The 17423-nt window shown below is 35.6% G+C and overlaps 2 protein-coding genes across 2 annotated transcripts; both read left to right on the top strand.

Annotated features, from left to right (window-relative positions):
* The first annotated feature begins 634 nt into the window (after positions 1 to 634).
* LOC131610211 (UDP-glycosyltransferase 73C1-like) lies at positions 635 to 2397 on the top strand. The gene has a single exon (XM_058882101.1). The coding sequence runs from the start codon at positions 750 to 752 to the stop codon at positions 2235 to 2237; it is 1488 nt and encodes a 495-aa protein (XP_058738084.1). The 5' UTR covers positions 635 to 749; the 3' UTR covers positions 2238 to 2397.
* A 3802-nt stretch (positions 2398 to 6199) lies between these two features.
* LOC131614795 (uncharacterized) lies at positions 6200 to 16628 on the top strand. The gene is made up of 4 exons (XM_058886346.1): positions 6200 to 7531; positions 7779 to 9719; positions 14488 to 14538; positions 16482 to 16628. The coding sequence occupies exons 1-4, from the start codon at positions 6200 to 6202 to the stop codon at positions 16626 to 16628; spliced, it is 3471 nt and encodes a 1156-aa protein (XP_058742329.1).
* Positions 16629 to 17423: the final 795 nt, after the last annotated feature.

The raw sequence follows: 17423 nt of genomic DNA, 5'->3' as shown, positions 1-17423 counted from the left end.
TCAGCGGAGGGCTTGAAGCGCAAATGGACTAAATGTTCAAGATCTAAAAGACTTTAACATCACGTATTCACCAAAAATCTTAAGACAATGGAGTACAAGTCACCTTTCCTGTAAATTTAATATTTCCTTCGTTTCTAATCGATGTGTAACTTAATCATTCCCACTTGAATTCCAAGATAATTAGGATTTTTTAATTTCTTATAACATTATTGTGGTCAAAACCTATAAAAGATCCTCCATTTCTTTGCAGTTGTAGGGTATCATTTGATGAAGAAAGGACAAAAAACTCAATATAGTGCTTGTTTTAAAAGTATTAAAATTTAACTCCATTATACAGCACTGAATTTCGTTTTTAAATTTTATTTTCAAAATAAAATATTTAGAACCATCATATTAGAAAGAATAACAAAGTGCTTATCCTTTTGTTTTAACTGTGAATTGAAGTAAATATATACTCAACTGAGTTAACTATATCTACAAATATCGCATCGATGTATGAAAAAAATAAATAAAGTTCGCATCAAATATTTTGTCAATAACAACTTTTTAGACTCCCAAAAACGAATCCAATCATATACTACTACAAACTTGACTCAAATAATTCCACTTCCGCACATGTAAGCGCTTACATCATCTTAAAATGATTTGGGGATTATAAGTATATGTCTTACAACTTTATCTGAACCCATTGCACAAGGCCACTTTTAAGTAATATCATATCATATCCTTCATCCTTCCAATTTTCAACCATGACATCCAAAGATCTAAAACTCCACTTTGTCTTGTTTCCAATGATGGCCCCAGGCCACATGATTCCTATGGTCGACATTGCCAAAATATTAGCACAACATCACAATGTTATTGTCACTATACTAACAACTCCACAAAATGCATCTCGTTTCTCATCAATCTTTCATCGTTTTCTTCAATCCGGCCTACACATTCATCTTATCCAACTCCAGTTTCCATTCAAAGAGTCCGGATTACCAGAAGGGTGTGAGAATCTTGACATGCTAACTTCACTTGGCGCAGCATCGGACTTCTTCAATTCAACAAAATTTCTTCAACAAGAAACTGAAAAAATATTTGAAGAGTTAACACCGCCACCAAATTGCATAATCTCTGATATGTGTTTACCATATACTATCCACATAGCTAGAAAATTCAATATTCCAAGAATTTCTTTTTCTGGAGGAAGTTGCTTTTTTCTACTTTGTATGCATAATTTATTTCTCAATAATATGATAGAAACTATGGCTAATAATGAATCTGATTACTTTGTTGTGCCTGGTATTCCTGACAAAATTGAAATGACTGGCCCACAAACAGGATTAATATCAAAGAGTGATGTTTTGAAAGAGTTTCAAATAGATGTTCTTGATGCTGAAATGGGTACTTATGGGTTAATAGTGAATTCTTTTGAAGAGCTGGAACCAGCTTATGCAAGGGGTTATAAAAAGGTAAAAAATGATAAAGTTTGGTGTATTGGGCCTGTATCACTTTGTAACACTGATAGTCTGGATAAGGTTCAAAGAGGTCATAGTACTAAGAATGTTTCAGTTGATGAATGGATTCATCAGAAATGGTTAGATTCTAAGAAACAAGAGAGTGTTGTTTATGCCTCTCTTGGAAGTTTATGCAATATAACACTACCACAGATGATAGAGCTTGGTTTAGCATTAGAAGCCACGCAAAGACCTTTTATTTGGGTTATAAGAGAAGGAAATCATTTAGAAGAATTGGGAAAATGGATTGAGGAAAGTGGATTTGAGGGAAGAATCAATGGTAGAGGGCTAGTAATTAAAGGTTGGGCTCCTCAGTTGTTGATATTGTCACATCCTTCAGTTGGAGGATTCCTAACACACTGTGGTTGGAATTCTACTATAGAAGCAATATGTGCCGGTGTGCCAATGGTTACATGGCCACTTTTTGCAGATCAATTTTTTAATGAAAGTTTGGTTGTGCAAGTATTAAAAGTTGGTGTGAAAATTGGGGCGAGGAGTTCTGTGAAATGGGGTGAGGAAGAGGAAATTGGTGTGTTGGTGGAGAAGGAAGATATTGAAAAAGGAATAGAAAAATTAATGAAAGAGACAAGTGAAAGTGAAGAAAGAAAAAGAATAAAAGAGTATGGTGAGATTGCTAAAAAGTCTGTAGAAAAAGGAGGATCTTCTCACACAAATGTTAGTTTGTTCATCCAAGATATCATGCAAAAATCAACCACTAAAGTTGAAGCATAAAGAGATATGGGATTTAAGAGTAGTTTTTTTTTTTCTCTCATTCTGCAAACAGAGAGAGATTTACAGTGTTCTTTGTTGTAATCATGGGCAGTTTGACCCCACTTCAGTATCTTTTACAATTGGTAACTAAATAATTTAGCATGTTGACCCACTTGAAATTTATTGTGGTCCCCATATAACCTCAATCAATAATAATTTATAATTATTTTTTATTTCAATAATAATATAAATTATTATAGTTACATAAAAAAACAAAAAATAATATAATTAAATTATTTTGATTTTGAATTTATTTATTTTATTAAAGAATACTTAATTATTTTTATTCTAAAATTCAACCTTCTCATTCATCTTCATCCTGTTAATTAGATACTTTCGACCGAATCCAAAACATTCAATCACCCCAACCCAAAACAAATCACTTAACTTAGAAAAAATAAAAATAACAAAAGTGTTTGGGATGGAGAAAAAGAATATTAATTCATTGTACATGTTATTAATTTAACAAGTTTAAAAATACAACACAGTTCTCACCTTTGTTGAACTTCAGAGTAATTGAAAATCCCAACAAACTCTGACGTCAAGCTTTATGCCTTTGTTTGCCATGAGATATACAAACTACGACAGCGAGGCACCATTTGGGGGAGCACAGGAAAATCTGTAACGACTCTGTTGTGGAAAATTTGGTCAATAAATTGAGTGATCCTAGATTTTTAAAGAGTTTTTTTAGATAGGTATTTGTTTACGACAAAATTTACGGACAATTCTTTAGGCGTGGTTCTTACTATTCTTTAATAAAAATATGATAAATATATTTAATTATCATACGTGTAAGAGCAAATTATATATTTGTCATATTTCCATTAAAAAATGGTAAGAATCACACATAAAGAATTGTACATAAGTTTTGTCTATTTTTTTATGTGGATGTAGTAATTAGATTTTTTGGATTTAGATGAAGGTGAGGTGTGTAGTGAAGGGATGAAGATGAATGAAAAAAAAAGATAAATATTAGAAAAAAATAATTATTTATTCTACAGAATTTTTTTTAAAATCATGATTATTTAATTTAATTTTTTTTTGTTTTTTAAATAAATATAATAATTTATATTATTATTGAAATAAAAAATAATTATAAATGAGTGTGAAATATCAATTATGGCACGTAATCTTTGACGCCTCGTCAATTTAGCCACCATGTCATAAAAAATTTACTCTCAAATAAAGTAGAAGACTAAAATCCCAAAAATAAAATAAAATGAAGGGATCAATAAATTGAATTTTAAAATAGGATGACTAAAATTGAATATTTGTTGGCTCTATATTATTTTCAGGAGTACCATCTATGGACTCGAGATGCGGAATTGAATACTTTATCACCGATCAAAAACATTGTCGGTAAAAGATGACCATGAAGATGGTTGATACATACTTCACAAATTTTTAGATGAAATTTACCCATCCTGCATAACAAGATAAATGTTCAAGGGCTCAATACACATGATATCATAGAAAGATTTTGTCAAATCACATGACATTTTGGTGACTTGGTGTGGTTTAGATTTTGGTGATTTTGGTGATGTGTTACTATATACCGCTTACTCTTTTTATATTAAAGGTGTGGTTTAGTATAATTGTCAACGTTGTGATAACCTATTGGACTACACACATAAGGGCAGATTAATGAAAGATAGAATGAATAAGTGAGAGAGAGTTTAGTTTTTTTCTGGTTTTCACATGGCTGCAAAAATAGGGATCACAGAAGGAGGATGGCAAAGGGTGAGCAGAAAAGAGAGACATGTTAATTCAGGATTCAAATGGGACATTATGAAGAACACCAATGTAGGAGACATCATGGAGATAACTTCGTTTTTCATTACGGATTTTGACCTCAAATGGAGAGCTAGAGACTTGTTCTTTGAGTTCAAAGAATTGGGGACGGTGGACGAAATTGTTTTACCTGCTAAGAGGGACTGGAGAGGCGAAAAGTATGGTTTCGTGAGGTTTGCGAATGTTGAAGACATCAGGACGCTGGAAATCAAATTGGATAATCTATGGCTTGATGGGAGAAAATTGAAGGCAAATGTTTCAAGGTTTAAAAGGAAAGAGTCATACGGTAAAGCTTTGGTGGATCGTTCAGCGCCAAAGGAGGATAATCTAAGGTCAGTTGGCGGTGCTAGAAAGGAAGATCAGAGCAGAGGACAGTATGGGGGAGGGGTTGCTAACAGAGTTCTTAAGGCCCAGGGCGTTTCTTATGCAGATTCTTTGAAGATAAATTCTTCATCGAAAGGTTTTTCATCATTGAAGAACAAATCGGTCTCAATCCCAGGGGATGTTAGTTTAAAGGAGGCCATTAATAAAACATACTCCTTCAGTTCTAACAAAGAAGAGAAAGATCGTTACCGAAAAGCTTGGGTGGGCATCGCAAAGTCGCCTGGGTTGGCATATGGTGTGTGCGACAGCTTGTGGTCCGAAGGCTTTTTCTCCGTGACGGCAACTCCTCTGGGGCCGAATCTCTGTTTGTTAGAAGAAGACACCGAAGGGAAAATCGAAAGGCTGATTTCTGAGAATTCAGAGTGGAAGGCTAGCTGGTTTAAGGAGGTTAGGAGGTGGCAGACTCAAGATGTGGAGTGTTTCAGATCGGTTTGGGTTTCTATCTATGGTATTCCTTGCTTTGTGAGAAACAAACGTTTTTGCGATCTACTGCTATCAGACATTGGGGTGGTGGCTAACGGCGAAAGTCTAGAGGGCAAACAAAGTAGGATGGACGTTACCAGATTGATGATCTTCTCGAAGCTCTTGGAGACTATCAACCGGAAGATAGTGGTATTAGTGGATGGAGTGTGGTATGACATTTTGGTGAAGGAAGAGATGTCGTTCAGTGGCGGAGACAAGGAAGAATCATGGGCTAGGTCAGAGTCCTCTTCGGAGGAGGAGGCAGATGGCGAATCCACGGCGGAGAGAGAGGTAGACGCAGCACCGGAGGAGGCTATAGGTGAAGTGAGACCTGGAAAAGTAGATGGTGGTTTTTCGAGGTGTGTCAGGTTTGCAGAGGTCAAATCCTATGGGCCGCAAAAAGGAGGGTTGGAAGAGAAGGGAGTTTCGTTTTTAGGGGACGATAGGGGCGGCTGTCTTTCTGACTGTAGGGAAGAGCAATGTGCAGAGACTTTTTCTGGTGAAACTTGTTCTAGGGTTGAGTGTTCATTCAAAGGAGCATTAAATGTGATGAAAAAGAAAGAAGGTAGCTTTGAGGAGGCAACAGAGGGAAGCGGTAAAGATGATGACACCATATTGGATTATAAATTAACCACTTCTAAGGGGCCCACGACTTTAGGCCCATTAAATTTTTTGAGAGTGGACCCGGATGAGGATAATAGTTCGGTCCCTTTCATTCCAAAAAAGAAGACGGAAGAGACTATTTTACCCCTTATGGAACATTTATCAAAAAAGAATGAGGTGGAGGTGGTGGGACCCAGGGAGGTTGACAAAGGGAATATTTTCAAAGGAAAAGGAGTTTGCATGCATGCAGATAGTGAGAATTCGGTTGACCATGTTTTATTGAATTTTGATGATCAATGTAAAAGGCTGAAAAATTCAAAAAAAGTTAGGAAGCATATGAGGAAGGTTTTTGATTTAGGAGATAGAGTGGAGAACTATATTTACCCCGCGGAGATGATTTTCCCGATGAACTCTGGAAATGCTTCTGGCAACACTCATGGAGGCGGTACGGTGGGGATTTCTCTTTCAAATGATTCGCTCACTCATTCTGATGTCATGAATTGCAATGCTAGAGTAATCAAGAGAAATTTAGGTAATTCTTCGGATGGGCTGTGGAAATCTATGAACAACTTGGGAATCTCAAACTCTTCCGTTTTTTTCGACCCTATCAAGAAATTGGAGGAGATGGAGTCTAGAGGTGTAAAAGGGGGCGAAGTCCCTAAGGTGAATTTTAATAGGTTGAAATGATTATTTACTCTCTCAATATTAGAGGTGGTGGTAAGAGAGTGAAGAGGAGGAGAATTGGTTTCAACATTCAAAAGGGAAGGGTGGACATAGCTTTTATTCAAGAAACTAAATTGAATGCTTTTCACCATAAGTATGCCGAGGAGTTGTGGGGTAATGAATTGGTGGAATGGTCCCATATGGAGGCGGTAGGGGCTTCGGGGGGAATTCTAACAATGTGGAAGAAAGATTTTTTCAGTTTGCTTTATAGCTTCCGGGGCGAAGGATTCTTAGGAGTGTTCGTGGAAAAAGATAATAATAGAATTTACTTTGTTAATATATATGCCTCTTGTGACCACAACATTAGAATGGCTTCTTGGAAGAAGTTAGTGGATCTCAAAAGAAAGAGTGTAGCCGGGTCGTGGTGTTTAGGAGGTGATTTCAATATTGTCTCGTCTTTGGAAGAGAGAGTTGGGATTTCTAATAAGAACTACAAGAGGGAGATAGAAGGTTTCAATGAGTTCATTGTTGATATGGAGTTGGTGGATCCCCTTACCATAGGAGGAAAGTTCACTTGGTCCAACAAAAGCGGAAGTGCTTTGAGTAGATTGGATAGATTTCTATTATCCAACTCTTTTGTTAATGATTGGAAGGTAGAAGGTCAATCTATAGGTGAAAGAGATGTCTCGGATCATGCTCCCATTTGGATCAAAGACAACAAGAGAGATTGGGGACCTAAACCTTTTAGATCTAACAATCTTTGGTTTTCTCATGAAGAATTCTTTAGTTTTGTGGAGGCGAAATGGAAAAAGTTAGAGGTGAAGGGAAGAGGGGACTATTGCTTTGTGGAGAAGTTGAGAGCTATTAAAAACAAAATCCGCATTTGGAATAAAGAGATTTTCGGATGGATTGATCTTAACATTGAAGAAGCGGGGAAAGAAATGCACTTTTTAGATAACAAGTTTGCTCATTTTGCAGGTAATGTTCCGGAGGCGATTGTTCTTCAAAGATCGAAGGCGGCTATTGATTTTTGGAACAACCTTTATAAAAAGGAAGGTTATCTCCGTCTCAAGTCGAGGCAATTGTGGTTATCCGATGGTGATAATAACACGCGTTTTTTCCATAATTCTCTTAAAGCTAGAAGAAGGAGGAATGCTTTATGTTCTCTTGCCTCTAATAGAGGAGTGTTGGAGAATGTGGTGGAGATTAAAGACTATGTTCATGATTTTTTTAAGTCTTTTTTCGAAGAAGAATTTGAGAGAAGGCCGTCTTTTGGTGATTTGGGTTTGAAGAAACTTCTTGAGAGGGAGGCTTTTAGTATTGAACGTCCTTTCACGGAGGAGGAAGTGACGGTAATAAAAGTGCGGGGCCGGATGGTTTCTCTTTGGAGTTCTATAAGAGGTTTTGGATGGTGATTCGGGAAGACGTGGTGAAGATGTGCAATGATTTTCATAGTAAATGCTCTCTTGTGAAATCGATTACGTCGTCTTTTCTTGCTTTGATTCCCAAAGTTGTTAATCCTCAATCCTTAGGTGAGTACCGCCCCATTTGTTTGGTGGGTAGTATTTACAAAATTATTGCTAAGTTGTTGGCGGCTAGATTGAAAGAGGTTTGGTTTCTTCCAACCAAACCGCCTTTGTTTCGGGTAGAAACATGATGGATGGGGTTCTTTTGGTGAATGAGATAGTAGATTGGTCGAAGAGGAAGAAAAGAAGTTGCCTTTTGCTAAAGGTGGATTTCGAAAAGGCTTATGATTCCGTTTCTTGGCAATACCTTAGAGATATTATGTCTTTGATGGGTTTTGGAGAGAGATGGATGAGGTGGATGGAAGCTTGCATTTTTAGTAACCATATGTCCGTTTTGGTTAACGGAAGCGCTACTAAAGAATTCAAGGTGCATAGGGGTCTTAGACAAGGCGATCCTTTGTCTCCGTTTCTTTTTGTTATTGCCATGGAGGGTTTAACTGCTCTCGTGAAAAGGTCGGTTGAGTTGGGTAAGTTCAAGCCTTTCAAGTATGGGGAAGGTGAGTATGTGGACATTCTCCAATTCGCGGATGATACCATTATGTTAGGAGAAGCTTCTTGTGACAACATTTGGAATCTAAAAGTTTTGTTGAGAGGGTTTGAATTGGTGTCCGGGTTGAAGATTAATTTTTCTAAAAGCAACATCTTAGGTGTTAATGTGGGTGATTGGTATCTCAATGCCGCCACGAAGTTTCTTGCTTGCAAGAATGGTACGCTTCCTTTCAAATTTTTAGGAATCATGGTGGGGGAGAGTCCTAGAAAAAAGAAAGTGTGGACGGAAGTTGTTAATAAAATAAAAGGGCGCCTCTCTTTGTGGAAGGGAAGGAACATTTCAATGGGAGTAAGACTTACCCTTATTAATTCGGTCTTGAATTCAATTTCCATTTTTAATCTTTCCTTCTTCAAAGTTCCGGGAATCATTGCCAAAGAGATTAGAAGGCTTCAAAGTGAATTTCTTTGGAGAGGTAATTTGGAAAAAAGGAGCATTCATTGGGTGAGGTGGGATGTTGTTTGTAGGCCTAAGGAGAAAGGAGGATTGGGGGTTAGAGATGTCAAGGAGGTTAATAAAGCTTTACTTTTGAAGTGGAAGTGGAGAATTTTAAACGATGATAATGCTATATGGAGTAGTTTTCTTAAAGCGAGGTATGTTAGCCCAAAATTAAAAATGCAAGTTTCTAGTGGTGATTTGATTAGTGGCGATGATTCGATTTGGTGGAGGGATTTGTGTAAGATCAATTTGCTAGATGATTATGTGGAGTTTGGTTTTACCGGGTGTTTCAAAAGTAGTTGCATGAATGGGAAGGATACTCTTTTTTGGCATACCGTGTGGGTGGGAGACAAACCCCTTCGCTTTTCTTTCCCGGATTTGTATGACTTATCTATTAAGAAATATTGTTCGGTAGCGGAGATATTGAATTGGGTTGACGGAAGACATGTGTGGGATGTTCAAGCTCTTTTTTCTCGGGGAGATGGTAGTGTTTCGGCTATGGGGGCAGCAGCGGTCCTTTTGCCGTGTTGGCACCGGTTTCGTGAGCAAGTGGAGGGTCACATTCTGAGTGATGGTGCGAGTGACTCTTACGGTTGGTTCTTTAATTCGGATAAGGAGTTTACGGTAGCGGGAATTTCGTGGATTATAAATAACTCTAAATCTTTAGCTTGGGATCTTGGTGTGATCCGTTCTTTGAAAGTAATGTGGAGCATTCCATTACCGCCAAAGATAAAGATGTTTTCTTGGAGATTTTTTGTCGACCGCCTTCCGTCTAAAGATCTTTTATTGTTAAGAGGAGTCTCTAATTTGTCTAATCCGGATTGTGAGTTTTGTGGTGTCCATGTTGAAACTTCTTTTCATCTCTTTTTTTATTGTCAAAGGGCGAAAGAGATTTGGAAACATATGTTCGAGTGGCTTGGGATACCAGAGGCGATCACCATAGAGGAGTTTCTTGATTTTGAGATTTTACAAGAAAAGGTGAAGAACAATAATAGAAAGGCTAAGATCAATGTGGTGTGGTTATCTACGGTTTGGTGTCTTTGGATCATGCGGAATGCTATTATCTTTGACGGGAGACTTTTTTGTTTTGATGTCGTTTGTTCTAATATTATTTTCCTTTCTTGGAGATGGTTATCTAGCGGATATTCTAAGTTTAGATCCAATTACTACGATTGGTTTAAACTTCCTTTATCCGACGAAATCATTCTCTAGGATTCTCTGTTTGTAAGGGTTGCACCCCTAGTGCGAGCTTTATTAATCAATTGCCTATTAAAAAAAAAGAATGAATAAGTGAAATGCGATATACCGTAGGATAGTAGAGAGAACTCGCAACAACCTCACTCAGGATGTGTAAACCGCAATAAGAGTTGTTGCATCATTTACTAGACATTATATAGCATAGCTTCATGCCTGAGTTTCTCTTGTTGGACACCAGAGAGTATATCTCCCTACCTGAGCTACTCCTCGGCAATACCTCTCACCTCATCCTGCATCCTATCCAACCTTTTATGATATTAGCTAGAAAGTCTAGTTTCTTGATGCGTAGAAGGTGGAGATGCAGTGAAATCATTATCCATGTGTGTACCTACATCATCATTTTCAAAGTTGGGAAAACCCTCTTCCTCGAAAATATCTTCAATGGAGATATACGTCCAATTTCATTTTATATCTACTCTAACACTCCTATTATTTGGAAAATAAATAATTGTGCAGTCATGGACCATCACATCAAATGTGTCCCCCCCTAAGGTTTATCATTATCATCCTAATGAGATACTCCATATTAACTATGGTTTTTATTACTAGAGGAGGGAAACTATCTTTTTTAAAAATGTGACCTACATTGCTCAACAATGGGACAGTCAACCCCCTATCATAATGTCCCATTTTATTGCCACAGACATCCTTTTAAGGTGTTTTGCTAAAAATACAAAAGTGTTCACACAATATCCTGTTACCATGGCATCAAGAAAGTATAACTCTCTCTGAGTAGTCACCCTAAGTATTGTCTCTGATGGAAAAAATAGTACTCCCTCCGTCTCATAATAAGTGTCATATTTGAGTTTTGCGCAGTTCTTAAGAAAATGATTGAATGTGTTGGTTTTAATGATAAAGTTAATATCATTTACTAAAGTACCCTTATTTCTTATAGGTAGTAGAGTAGTTGGAAAACGTGAAAGTTAATAAATAGGGGTATAGTAGTGGAAAAAATTAATAAATGTTGCATTGGTTTTCTAAAGAGACATTTATTTTGAGACATGAAAAAAGTGCAAATGAGACACTTATTATGAGACGGAGGGAGTATGATCTGGGACCAAAACACACTACATATTTGACACGAAATGCACGTGTTTTATCATTGTTTTATCTTTATTTTTAGTGTTATACTAGTGTTTATCTGTGTTTCAGGTACTTAACCATATAAGAGTCAGACACGAAAAAACGAAACAAATCAGATGAAAAACAGAGAAAAATGAGTAATTTGCACTCATGGCGTTCGCCATGAATGTGACAATGAGGTGAAAGACGTATCCCATGTCCCAACGGTCACAAAGAATCAGTCTGGCCATTTCGTGAGGCGGCGTTTGCCACTGAGGGGATGACATTCACCATTCTTTGTAATTTTGCAGTAGTTGAAAAAGGGCTTGGCGTGGTCTTTCACTTCCTACACTCCTCCCTACTTCTTCTTACACGAACTCACCAACCATCACTTGACATTTGAGGGTCTTAGAACATTATAAATAGGAGTAATACTTCACTTTTCAAGGGATCCACGCTTAGTACAACTTAGACATAAATTTACATTCTAAAATCTCTAATTATTCACATCAGAGAGTTATTGCATTGTTGTTGTCATTGAGTTTGGAGCACTTCCCTTGAAGCTTTTAATCTTTCCGCCATTTACATTCTGTTGAAGTTTATTTCCATCAATTTCTGTTGTACCATATTCAAGTCTCTATTTGGAGCAGGTTCTTATTATATTCATCATTATTCTTGTTTTATTCGTTTTATCTATAAACTTTGCACGCTTATTTCCTTGCCTTATTTTAATCCCACAACTTATTTTATTTTTATTGAATGTTATTTATTTCAATTGAATCGCTTAGTATGTTTAATTCCAATTTTCAATCAAAAACTTTAATGTTTACCGTAAGTATGTCCAGCTAATTTGTTAGTGCTGGAATGTGAGGACCGTCGATTTGACGGTACTCTGTATGTTGTTTCTTTAGAATTACTATTAAGAGTTATTTTGATTTTAATGAAAATTTTTTTGTACTTAATTTGATCGGTTACTACGAGAGTAGATCCGTGAACACGTCCGGTAAGATCGAAGTTGTCTGACACTTAAGACTAAAATTGGTTTGTTTTTGGTTAATAAATATCGCGAGAGCAGTTTATTAGATAATTAGGAGAGTTTATTATTTCTAGAAAGTGATTTTAAAACTATCTGCAGACATGTTTATAGGTTTAGGATCTGGTTATCAGAAGGAAAGTCAGGAACCCATTTTAGTCAAATTTTCCGATCGAAACTACTTCCAACTAAGTAAAGGATCTAATTGTTGTTGTCATTAAGTTTGGAGAACTTTACTTTGAAGCTTTTAATCTTTCCACCATTTACATTCTGTTGATGTTTATTTCTGTCTATTTCCATTGTACTATATTCATGTCTCTGTTTGGAGCAGGTTCTTATTATATTATTTATTATTTATGTTTTATTCGTTTTGTCTATTTACCTTGCACGCTTATTTCCTTGCCTTATTTTTATCCCACAACTTATTTTATTTTCATTGCATGTTATTTATTTCAACTGAATCTCTTAACATGTTTAATTCCAATTTTCAATCAAAAGCTTTAATGTTTACCGTAAGTATGTCCAGCTAATTTGTTAGTGGTGGAATGTGAGGACCATCGATTCGACGGTACTCTGTTTGTCGTTTCTTTAGGATTACTATTGAGAGCTATTTTTATTTTAATGAAATTTTTTGTACTTAATTTGATTGGTTACTACGAGAGTAGAGCCGTGAACACGTCGCGTAATATCGAAAGCCGTCCGACACTTAAGACTTTAATTAGTTTGTTTTTGGTTAATAAATACCATGATAGCACTTTATTAGTTAATTAGGAGAGTTTAATATTTCTAGAAAGTGATTTTAAACTATTTGCGGACACATTTATAGGTTTAGGATCCAATTATCCGAGCGAAAGGCGGGAACCCTTTTTAGTTAATATTTCCAATCGAAACTACTTCTCAAATGAGTAAAGGATTTAATTTCTTTAAATAGGTCACTACTACAATTTTTGCCTACGGCCACGCTAAAATTTTCTACAGCTCAGAAACTGTGGCCACATATATGATTTGGCCATGGTTATCAAAGCGTAGAATTATGTTATAGAATATTGAATCCGGAGTGTAAAACTGTGGCCTGTACTTCAATTGCCACGGTTATGTAACGGTAGATATTTTAAGCCGCAATTAAAAAACCGAAGCCTATAATTTTCAGTTCAAAATGTGGCCAAAGCCCCAAAAAATACCCCTCCAAAAGTTCCCTCCTTTTTTTTTAGTTTCCCTCTATCTTTTAATATTTTCTTTTCTATTTTTTTTAATTAAAAAAAAGGAAAAAATTGAAAGAACAAAAGCATCTGAATTGTAAAACGAACACACCACGCTGAACAAAAACACGCACACTGTTTCTCCATCCCCATCTCACAAAACAATCTGAAGACCCTAACTCCATCTCCATCTCGCTGCGCCGCTGCTTCTTCACCTTCATCTCTACTTCACCTTCATCTCAACCTTCATCTCTACTTCACCTTCATCTCACTAACCTCAATCATCTCACGAACCCTAACTCTCTTCATGTCACGAACCCTAACTCTCTTCATCTCACGAACCCTAACTCTCTTCTTCCCTTCATCCTTTTCCCAAATCTTCATTTGGTTTACGGTTTATGTGTTTGTAATTCAATATGTGATTCAATCTATTACCCTAATATATATTCTGCGTACGATTCTCTGTCCGTGTTCCTCATCTTCTCTATCGTCTCCTCTGATTTTGTTTGGACCTAATATATATTTTGTTTTGCAGTTGAGGTACCAAAGCTTCTGGAGGCTTCCTCTATTCATCTGCGTACGATTATCTGGGTACGATTCTCTTTTCTGTTCGTGTTCCTCATCTTCCCTCGTCTCCTCTGATTTTGTTTTGACCTAATATAGATTTTGTTTTACATGTGATGTACCAAAGCATCTGGAGGCTAATACGGTAGGGTTTCTTTTTGACCTAATCTATGTTTAAACAAATTCTACTACTGATGTTTGGATAGCGTGACTTGATGCATGTTTTGTTTTGATCTAATCTACTGAGGGCTTCATTTTGACCTAATCTCTGCATTGTTATATTTGTTGTTGTTATTTAGGTTAGATTTTGTTATGGTTATTTGAAACTGAGAGAGGCACTGAGTTTAGGTTAGATTTTGTTAGGGTTGAAAACTGATCTGGAATTTAGGTTGAGAAAGTATGTTAGATTCAAGTTAACTGCTATTTCCATTATTTGACTGTTAGTATTGTTAAATCTTAAATTGATTTTCTGTTTGGGACGAAATCAGAATGCTAGTTATGCTTAATATCATGAATTGAATTGAATTTCTTGTGATTATTAGAAGAATATTTGTTATTATGATATGTGTATGTGTATGATAATTTTTGAATTTTACTCTGAGGATCCTTTATGCTGCAATATATTATAGATTATTCATTTGAAGGAAGTTTGTAATTATGTATTTTTTGTTTGTTTGTTTAGGGGAGGAATATTCTTGAAACAGATCATCCAGAAGGTCCTTTTGGCACTAAGGTCAGTGTTCTAACTTGTTTCTGAGCTCACTTAGATTTGAGTTTACTGCTGCTTTCCTATGTGTTGGATTAGATCTTGCTAGAGTTGATTTTGACATGTGTTTGTAGCGGAATGATTTGTGTTTGATGAACTTTAAGTAGAAAAGTGATTTTTTTGGCAAAACTAATCTTGCTAGAATGATATAACTGATTCTTGGCTTGGGATTTGGGACTAACTAGTAACTACTTTCAATCCACAATACATAACTTTAGGATTCAATGTTAAAACTGATTGTATGTTTTAGTGACTTGATTTGATGAACTGATGTGCCACTACTATTGTGGTTGCTGTTCATACTACTTATTAGTAGTTTGTTTTCTTAAATTTTCTTGCATCAACTTATATTGGGTCCTATTAGTGTTCGTGCATCTCGTAAGGATGTGTCGCTTATGTTGTAATTAGTTGCTATTTTTCTTTGGCGTAGAACAATTCAATTATTGAAATGTCTTCTTTAAGTTTCGGTATCTGATATATATAGTCTGTGCTATTGTATGTACACTTCTTGCTCTTAAGTGGCCATTCAGTTTACATACTTTAAGTTTCTATCAGTATGTAAACTAAAAATCATGAAGCTGTGGAAGTTTCTTATGCATATTTAGTGAATGTAGCAGAAAGAGAAAGAAAATATTATAAAAAACATGAAATCCTCCTTCTGGTATTTGAGACCAGGTATTCTTAGTCATGATATCGATTTTGACTGCAGATTGAATTTGTGTGTAACTGCTACTGAAGATTACTTAAAAGGATTTGTTTGTTTCAAAACACAGGGCTTCTGCCTGAGCTTTTAGGAATGTTGGTTCTTGATTGAGATTATGATACCCAGAAGAATATAGAATAAAGCCTGATACAACAGTAATCCTGTAGTTATCGTGCAACATTTTTAAACCCACAAGCCATATTATAAACTGAAATTATAGGAGTGTCATATTCATTTATGTAATTCATTTTCTGATGCCAATTAAACTGAAGTTTTGATGTATCATCATTGGTTTGTACTATGTGGCCCAAATGGCATAAGGGATCACATTAATCATGTAAAGTTTCATGGATGATTAAAGATTATATTTGATTTGCTTTAGGCAAAAACAATAGAAAGTTATCTTACTCGAATAGTGAAAAACTTATTTTATTAGTTAATTATATAGGTTTGATTTTAAGCATCCTGTTACAGTTTTACTGTTGTAGCTTATAGTGTTATTGGTTGGTACAAGTTTTGTGAATGCTAGTAACATTGATGTAATTCATTTTCTGATGCCAATTAAACTGAAGTTTTGATGTATCATCATTGGTTTATACTATGTGGCCCAAATGGCATAAGGGAATCACATTAATCATGTAAAGTTTCATGGATGATTAAAGCTTCTATTTGATTTGCTTTACGCAAAAACAATAGAAAGTTATCTTACTTGAATAGTGAAAAACTTTTTTTATTAGTTAGTTATATAGGATGGTTCATGTATGAATACCTTAGGGTATTGAAATGCTAATAATGGACTTAGAATGAGTTGAATACTCTAAATGAATTGAATCATGTATGTACAGTAGCTATGAATGAATGGAATTGGAATTGGGTAAATGATGGACTGACATGGATTGGTGTTATGCATGTTCATATGAATGTGGTTTAGTGATTTGTTTGGCAGTGGGTTTTATGAGAATGTAATAGGTGTATAAATTTAGTTTGGTGATTTGTTTGGTGATTGGTTTGGTGATTTGTCTGAAATAGTTTGATTCTGAAATATGTGTATGAAATAGGGGAATGATTCTGAAATAGTATGACTCTGAAATAGGTGTATGATTCTGGTGGTGATGGCCTAAAACTCTCTTTCTTTTGATTCATGATTCTATTACACAACCATGACTAGTACACTTATGAATGCTGAATGATGTTATGTTTATTTTAGGGTGGAGACGAAGCAGATTGTGATGAAGATATGGAAGAAGCTTGTGATGATCATGAAGATGTGGAAGAAGGTTCTGCTGAAGATGTGGAAGAAGCTGGTTGTGCAAAAGATGTGGAAGAAGAACAAGGAGCAGATCAAGAAGAATAGTTGTGTTTTATATTATCTAGCTAGCTAGTTCTTAGAACTTTTTTTTGTTATTTTGGGATGACTCTTTTTTGAGAGAAACTTGTGTTTAATATGGTTGTTTTGGATCATATAGTTGTTTTGAATTTTGAATTTGGGATGACATCAAAACTTAGTATCCAACTATTATTAGTGGCACTACAAAAAAAACTTACTTTTGACCTTAATGTTAATTTGCTTGTAATTAATTAGATTCTAATCATCAATATTATTGTTAATTTTATATATATATATATATATATATATATATATATATATATATATATATATATATATATATATATATATATAATGACATATTTATGTAATGATACAGAAATAAACCGTGGCAAGATAAATGGTTTAGAAAGCATAACATATAACAACGGTTTTAAATAGGTGGTCATAACCAAACCGTGGCTATATCTTGAACTAATACTGTGTCGTAAACGTTAAAATGAAACCGTGACTTTACCATATAGCCACAGTTTTGCAGTCATGGCAAATACAAACCGCGGCCTTAATCAAGCTACCTAAACCGTGACCTAAAAAAGCCACGGTTGTAAAAAAGGCGTGGTCTATACCAAAAAACCGTGGACTTTACTTTAGGCCACGGCCGCATACTCCACAATTGGATTTCCGTGGCCTCAGCGTTACGCCACGGTTATTTTGCATATAGCCTCGGTTTTCAGGGCGTGGCAGGAGACCTTTTTTTCTGTAGTTTGTTTTTCTACTTTAACGCATAGCGTTCTGAGCACGTGAGAGCGAATTGTATAATTT

Source organism: Vicia villosa, linkage group LG6, assembly GCF_029867415.1.
Source record: "Vicia villosa cultivar HV-30 ecotype Madison, WI linkage group LG6, Vvil1.0, whole genome shotgun sequence".
Taxonomy (NCBI): domain Eukaryota; kingdom Viridiplantae; phylum Streptophyta; class Magnoliopsida; order Fabales; family Fabaceae; genus Vicia; species Vicia villosa.
Note: the sequence above shows the minus strand (reverse complement) of the source record. Positions and strands in the feature narration are given on the sequence as shown.

What these genes read in the sequence shown, in the direction of transcription:
- LOC131614795 (XM_058886346.1), top strand. Translation starts at nt 6,200, where the DNA reads ATGATTATTTACTCTCTCAATATTAGAGGTGGTGGTAAGAGAGTGAAG. An exon ending in TCACGGAGGAGGAAGTGACG is followed by an intron (nt 7,532 to 7,778) that starts GTAATAAAAGTG and finishes GTTGGCGGCTAG; the next exon opens with ATTGAAAGAGGTTTGGTTTC. An exon ending in AAGGTCCTTTTGGCACTAAG is followed by an intron (nt 14,539 to 16,481) that starts GTCAGTGTTCTA and finishes TGTTTATTTTAG; the next exon opens with GGTGGAGACGAAGCAGATTG.
- LOC131610211 (XM_058882101.1), top strand. Translation starts at nt 750, where the DNA reads ATGACATCCAAAGATCTAAAACTCCACTTTGTCTTGTTTCCAATGATG.